This window comes from Triticum dicoccoides, chromosome 6A, assembly GCF_002162155.2.
Source record: "Triticum dicoccoides isolate Atlit2015 ecotype Zavitan chromosome 6A, WEW_v2.0, whole genome shotgun sequence".
NCBI classification, from domain to species: domain Eukaryota; kingdom Viridiplantae; phylum Streptophyta; class Magnoliopsida; order Poales; family Poaceae; genus Triticum; species Triticum dicoccoides.
In genome coordinates this window covers 6,083,868-6,090,887 of record NC_041390.1, presented here as the reverse complement: position 1 = coordinate 6,090,887, position 7,020 = coordinate 6,083,868, and the positions used below count along the sequence as shown (strand labels likewise).

Genomic DNA, 7,020 nt, shown 5'->3' with positions numbered 1-7,020 from the left:
GTCCACACATCTCCCCCCGGGCTCGGTCCTCTTGTGATGCGCCCATTCTACCGCCCTTGCGAACCTTCACATTGCCTTGCCGCCGCTGATGGAGATTGCCCTCTCGATGCGCTTGCGCTCCGAAATTAGTCCTTTCCACCCCGATTTGCCCACCGATCACCATCGTCGTTCATCGACACCAAGCTCATCTGCGTGTGTTCTTCCTTCTCCTACCCCCCTCCCCCTCCCGTCTCTCTCTTTCCGATATGGCTGCGAGGTTTCACTCCATAAGACTACCCAATGAACATTGCTATGTACTCCCTCCGCTCCTAAATATTTGTCTTTCTAGACATTTCAAATGACTACTACATACGGATGTATATAGACATATTTTAGACCAATGAACATTGCTATGTACTCCCTCCGCTCCTAAATATTTGTCTTTCTAGACATTTCAAATGACTACTACATACGGATGTATATAGACATATTTTAGAGTGTAGATTCACTTATTTTGCTCCGTATGTAGTCGTTTATTGAAATGCCTAGAAAGACAAGTATTTAGGAACGGAGAGTAGATGTTGTTTTACAGTAACGTATTTGGTAGGTAGAATACAGGTATGGCAGGTATATACACCTCTCATTATTGCTAGGGCTATCACAGTGAGATTTGAGTATAGTGACCAGAGTTATATCCAGATCAAGGACCACAGACAGACAGTCAAAGACAACTGTGATTTATATATGGTACTACACCACTCTATTATTTTTTCCTACTACTACTAGCCAGCAGGTTCCTCACTATTTTCCCCTGTGGCCGTACAAGGTGAAAAATGATTGAAAATCATGCACCTGCCGACACTGCCTCTCCCATTGACCATCACACTTACAAAAATAACAGCAAAATATAAGCGGCCAAGGTCGACAAACACAAATGTCTAAGAGCTAGCTAGTGACCTAGCTTGAGCTTGGGATTATGGAAGTGATTAATGAAACTAATCTTCTTGTAGATATATAAGCAGCAGCAGCAGTAGTACTAACAAGTAAGTGATGATTGATCCATGGTAGGCTAACAACAAGCAGAAGCAGGAGCAGCAGCAAAGAAGAAGAAGAAGAAAAGAAGCAAATTTATCTCCGGCGCCGATCGATCATGTCCTAGCTAGCTAAGCATGCAGTCCTAGTTAATCAAGCTCTAATGATCGTCGTCGTCGTCGTGCCCATGGCTCTGGCCAGCCTCGTCATCGTGGTCCTCGCCTGCTCTCCCCGACGCCCTGCCCATGTCCACGTCGCCCTCGCCGTCGTGCTGCGCTGCGCCGTCCTCCTTGCCGTCGTTTGGGAACCCCGGAGGCGGGCCGTAGTGGGTGTCGGTGGGGTACTTGACCACCGCGTCGAGCAGCTCGGAGCTGGCCTTGTTGGCCGCGTCGTCGGCGGTGGCTATGGCATTGGCGATGGCTTTGGCGCTGGTGTTGCCGGCGCCGGAGGAGGCGCCGGAGCCGTGGCCGGAGCGGGAGTAGAGGCGGTCGAGCTCGTCGAAGTAGGGGCAGGTCTTGGCGTGCGCGGGGCGCTTCTTGCCGCTCTCCTTGGCCTTGCGGAAGTACTTGTTGATGTTCTCCCACTTCTCCTTGCACCGCTTGGCGCTCCGGCCGCCGTACCCCGCCGCCGCCATGCGCGCGCTCACCTCCTCCCAGAGCGGGCCCTTCAGCCCGGGCTCCTGGAACCGGTTGTCCAGCCCGGACCGCACCCGGATCAGCGCCTCCACCTCGTGCTTCGGCCACCGGGACGACGAGCTCATCAGCGGCAGCGACAGCTCGCCGCACTCGTAGGGCACCAGCTCCCTCCCCGCGTCGTGGCTCGTCGCGTCGTCCGCGGACGTGGGCGCGGCCGGGTTGGCCGCCGGCTGTTGGGGGAGGGTGATGGTCTCGCCGGAGAGCTTCTCGAGGTACGCGATGATGGCCGTCTCCCGGGCGGCGGCGCTGGCGCGGTCCTGGGCGCGCGCGGCCGCCTCGCGCGCGAACTTGTCGGCCTCCTGCCGGCGCCACGCCTCGTCGCGCGCCGCGCGCTCGCGCTCCCGCCGCTCCATGGCGTCCAGGAACTGGCGGTGCAGGCCCTCCTGGTGCTCGATGAGCCGCTGCACCAGCTGCTCGAAGAAGGACGCCGACGCGGTCAGCTGCTGCTGCTGCTCCTGCCGCCGGCGCTTCCGCTTCCGGCGCGCCTCCCCCACCGACGCCTGCGGCGGAGGCGGCGGCTGCGGCTGCAGCACCGCCGGCGCGTCCTCCCCGGCCGAAGTCTCCGAGGTGTTGGCCTGCGGCGCGTCCACGGCCGCGGCAAGCGCGCCGCCCGGGAGGTCGGCCATGGACGGCGGCGGGAGGATGGCATTGTCGTCGCCCGTGAGGCCAGAGCCGGAGCCCGTCTGCCCCGCACCGCCGCCCCCGCCGCTCCCCGGCTTGTAGATGGCCTCCAGCTCGCTGAACAGCTTGTAGTTCCCGCCGCCGCCACCCGCTGACGCGGCAGCGCCCGCATTGTCGTCCCCGCCACCGGCCTTCTTGAAGTAGTTCGCCGCCGGAGCAACCGGCGCCGGCGACTCCGGCGTGGCCACCTTCTCCTTCCCGGCGCCCGCCCTCTTGCTGCTGCTGCTCGTGCTGTGTATGTAGTCGATGTCCAGCGGCCTCCTACACAAATCATCACCACACAAAGCAACCAAACGCAAAAAATTCAAGTCAGCATTAAGCAAAGAAGAACAAACCAAACCAATTGGCAATGCCAAGTGCAAAAGGCAACAAGAAATTGGAACAATTCAAGCAAGAATTGCATCTGCCATGGCGCAATTTGGAGCAAATTTCGCAACGAGTAGCAAGAAACCAAGAATTGCGTCTGCATCTGCATCTGCATGGCGAATTGTGCGAGAAAAGAGTTTCTCTTTCGCGTGATGTAATGAGGGGGATGCTAAAAGGGAACAAAAGTTGGGCGGTCTTTGGTGGAGGAATCATCGGCATCAGGGGCTTGTTTTCTTTCAGGTGCGCGTGTTGTTTTCCGTCCATGTCTCTCTCAATCATGCCACTATTATTGCTCTGCTCTGCTCCCCACCCCCGAGCATCCAAAGCAGAGCCAACAAAGATGCAATCTTTTCCCCCCTCCCCCTTTCCTTTCCGTGTCCGTCGGTCCGCCATGAGTGGATCCGGGAGGTGGGCGGAGGAATTGACATGTGCGCGGCGCGGAGCCATGGATGGATTGTGGGAGGAACAGTGACGGATGGTGGCGGGCGTACCAGGTGGGTTCCTTGATGGAGGTCTCCTCCTCGCCGGTCCACCGACGGAGCCGGCTCTCCGTGGCCGCCTCGTCGTCGCCCCCGCCTCCGCCGTGGAGCATCATGCCGCTGCCCGCGCCGCCGCCGCCTCCCGTGCCGTCGTTCAGGGCGTCGTCCGTGGCGCCGCTCCCGCCGCCGGGGTCGACGGCCAGCTTGAAGTTCATGGCGGCGGCGAGGAACGGGGGCACGCCGGGAGGGGCCGCGCCGCCGGACGTGGCGCGGGAGCTCTCCGGGACCGCCGCCGCCTCCACGTCCAGCCCCAGCTGGTGGTGGTGATGCTGCTGCTGCTGGTGCGGGTGCTGGTGGTGCTGCTGCTGCGGCGCCCACCTCGCCGGCGGCGGCTGCGGCTTGTGATGCTGCTGCTGCTGCTGCTGCTCGTGGTGGAAGAGCTGGAGGTGGTGGTGCTGCTGGTGGTGGTGCCCGGCGGCCGCCGCCTGGTGGTTGAGGAACTGCTGCGTGAACGGAATCCCGCCGGCCGCCGCCGCCGCGGGCGCCACGCCGAAGTGCGCGAAGTGGGGCGGCATCTGCGCCGGATGCTGCTGCTGCTGCTGGTGATGGTGCTGCATCGCGTGGTGGTGCAGCGGCTGGTACCTGAACGGCGCGCCCAGCTCCTGCCCCCCCGCCGCCGCCGCCGCAGCGGCAGCCGCCTGCGCCTGCTGCTGCGGGGCCGCCGCCATGGCGAAGCCGCCGTCCATGATGAACTGCTGGAACTCCGACACCCCTCCATACCCGGACTGCATCTCGGCAATGGCCGCCGCCGCCCCCCTCCCAACTCCACTCCACTCCCCACTCCCCACTCCCAGCAACTACCACCAGCACGGCTCACTCACCCCCGACCTGAAATTACTCCGCCTCCCGCATGATTGGGCAACAGTGGCAGCTCCGGAATTGAAATGCGAGCAGGAATCGGAATTTGGTGGGCGAGGGTGAGGTCGAAGAGGATATGGACTACCCGGAGTGACGATGGAGGGGATGCGGATGGGGTTAAGGGCAGGGCAGGTTTCCATTTTGCTTCTTGGCCGCCCAGCTTTATCTTTTGGGCGGTTTTGGAAAGGGGTCCTCGGCGATGCCCGTATTCGTGGATGGGGTGCCCTTTATGGCTCATCTCCTGCCCCCTGTCCCGGTTTGAATGGAGCCTTTTGCTGCTTGGGGAATGCCCTCTCTCATTAACATCTCCTCTTTTGTTTATGTGATGGCATTTATTTGGAGCTTATCTATCTTCGCACATGTGTTTGGTTTCAATTGTGACATAAAGGTCAGGATAGAGGGCTTGATCAAGTTATTTTTTTTTTCATTACGGACATTACTGCGGAAACCATAACTGGTGACGGTTTCCGGCTTTCGCTCGCGGCTTGTTGCGTTGTGCTGCGCAATGTGGTTGTGGGTCTACCGGCAGGCGCCTCATGTGGCAATAACGCCACCTTGCTGATATCATAGTTGCCTTGAGCGGTGAAACCCACTCGAGATGGATTTGCATCGTTCGAACTTGGCTGTACTTATTCTTCACTAACTTTTAATTGCCGTGAAATCGGAGTTGCTAGGTATTGGGCGTGATACGTGACGGCGATTCTGTGCAACCTTCATGGCATTGCCGTCGCGGTAGTTAGCAGTCACTAATGTAGTTTTCATGTGTTTTGTTTTTCGAAACTTTACAAAGAATGTCCCATCTTCCTATAATGCAAAAGGACGAGCTCCTTCATCTCATCCGCTTCTCCATGATGGGAAAGAATCAATAAATCTAGGAAGATAAATTTAAGGATTCATTTGATAACTAAATATAAGGTAAGAAGTTATAAACGGGTCCAAATCTGAAACCGCTACTGACGTGGTGCTATTATCGCTACGTACACCTTTAGAGGCGGTTCACCGGCCCTCCTCCCCAAAATCCCCAACTTTGAATCCAGACTTTCGCCATCTATTCAGCCCCTTTCTCAAGGTTCGCAAGTCAATTATCGTGGCCAGCCTTGTCCTTCGCTTATTTACTGACCTTTTACTTGAATGGTTTTGTTATAACTTGTACTACATCTGTCCTATATTAAGTGTCGCTCAAATGGATATCATTTGAGCAAGACTTAATATGCGAAGAAGGGAGAAACTGGTAACAGGATGTGATTCAATTTTTTTCGCATATTCCGAATTAAGTATGTACTCATTATTGATGGATGCAAATATCCAATAGATTCACATGTGCCGAGCTGCAATGTCTCAGAATCTTGAAAAATCTCATGGGCACATCCTGTGTTACGATGGAAAATATCTAAAAAGTTCAAATATGTTTAGATTCAAATAGATTGCAGATATAAGAATGTGAAAATATCAACAACACTGAACTATTGCATTAGTCATAAGTTCGGAACCAAGGAAAGACTTGTGTTTGCACTACAATGTCTCACTTGCTATGATTTCCTATTCCTATGATATTCCTATCCTGTGAACCAAAGGAGACCTGAAGCATGATGTCAAAGTCCCACATTGCTGACACATCCATAATTGTTGTGCATGTTCTTCAAAAACACTTCACTTTCTTATTAGTAGCACTAATGGAAAAGGCTTATACATGACCCTAAATTAGTGGCGGGCACCGCAAGACACCCGCCACAGCTATTTTGGCAAAGTAGCAATGGCGGGTGAAAAAAAGTAACTGCCACTGGTAATGTCACTGCACCGGCGGACTTTACTTTACACCCGCCACACATAAACCCTTCCAATTTACACGTGTGGTGAAATCCACTAGTGGCGGGCGCTCGAGTCATGTCCACCACTAGTACATCACGTAACAGTGGCAGACATACATTATGCCTCCTATAGATACATTATACTCCCTCTGTAAACTTTTATAAAAGCGTTTAGATCATTAAAACAGTGATCTAAATGCTCTTGTATTTGTTTACAGAGGGAGTATTAACCAAGGCTAAAGTATATTCTAGATATCCAGAAGTTAGTTGTGACGGTTGTTAGTAGCCACCAGCCACACACAAGTTAGGTAAAAAAATAAATCCTATGACAATCAATTAATAGCAAACTAAAGAAAAGTGACTAATCTGAGAATGGAGTTTCCAATGGTGGGTATTACTCATATTTTTTTTGAAACTTATATGATTAAAAAAATAAGTTTGAAGTGTACGATGACGGTTTTGGTTCGAAAGACTTACACTTGGGAGGAGAGTGTCTAGTTTGTACACGAGATGCATCAAGTTTTTGCCGTAATGGTGTGTAATTTTTACCACAGACTACAGCCGTGTAATGAATGCACCATGTCAGGTCTCATCCCGTTCGCAGCTCGTTTGCACGCCCGAAGATTTTTATCTTTTTTAACTGCCCAAAAATCAGTCCATGCCGCGAAAATAGCAAACTAACTCCAAATTTGACAAAATTTGAGAATGGAGCTTCCAATGGTGGGTATTACTCATGGATTTCTTTTTTTTTTAAATTGATATGACTTCAAAAAAATGAGCTTGATATGTATGACGGTGATTTTGGTTCGAAATCATTACACCTCGGAGGAGAGTGTGCAGTTTGTCCACGAGGTTCATCAATTTTTTGCCGCTACGGTGTACATTTTTTTACCACTCACCAAAGGTGTGTCATGAGTACACCATGTCAAGTCTCACCCCCCTTAGAGCTCGTTTGCAAGCCTAAATATTTTTTCTTTTTGATTTCCTGAAATTCAATTAGTGCCGCAAAAATAGCAAACTAACTCCAAATTTGACAAGATTTGAGAGTGGAGCTTTCAATGG

At 53.2% G+C, this 7,020-nt stretch overlaps 1 protein-coding gene across 1 annotated transcript; it reads right to left on the bottom strand.

Annotated features, from left to right (window-relative positions):
- Nucleotides 1-965: 965 nt before the first annotated feature.
- LOC119319229 (trihelix transcription factor GTL1-like) lies at nt 966-4,023 on the bottom strand. The gene is made up of 2 exons (XM_037593715.1): nt 3,245-4,023; nt 966-2,648 (listed from the first exon to the last, which is right to left on the bottom strand). The coding sequence occupies exons 1-2, from the start codon at nt 4,021-4,023 to the stop codon at nt 1,172-1,174; spliced, it is 2,256 nt and encodes a 751-aa protein (XP_037449612.1). The 3' UTR covers nt 966-1,171.
- Nucleotides 4,024-7,020: the final 2,997 nt, after the last annotated feature.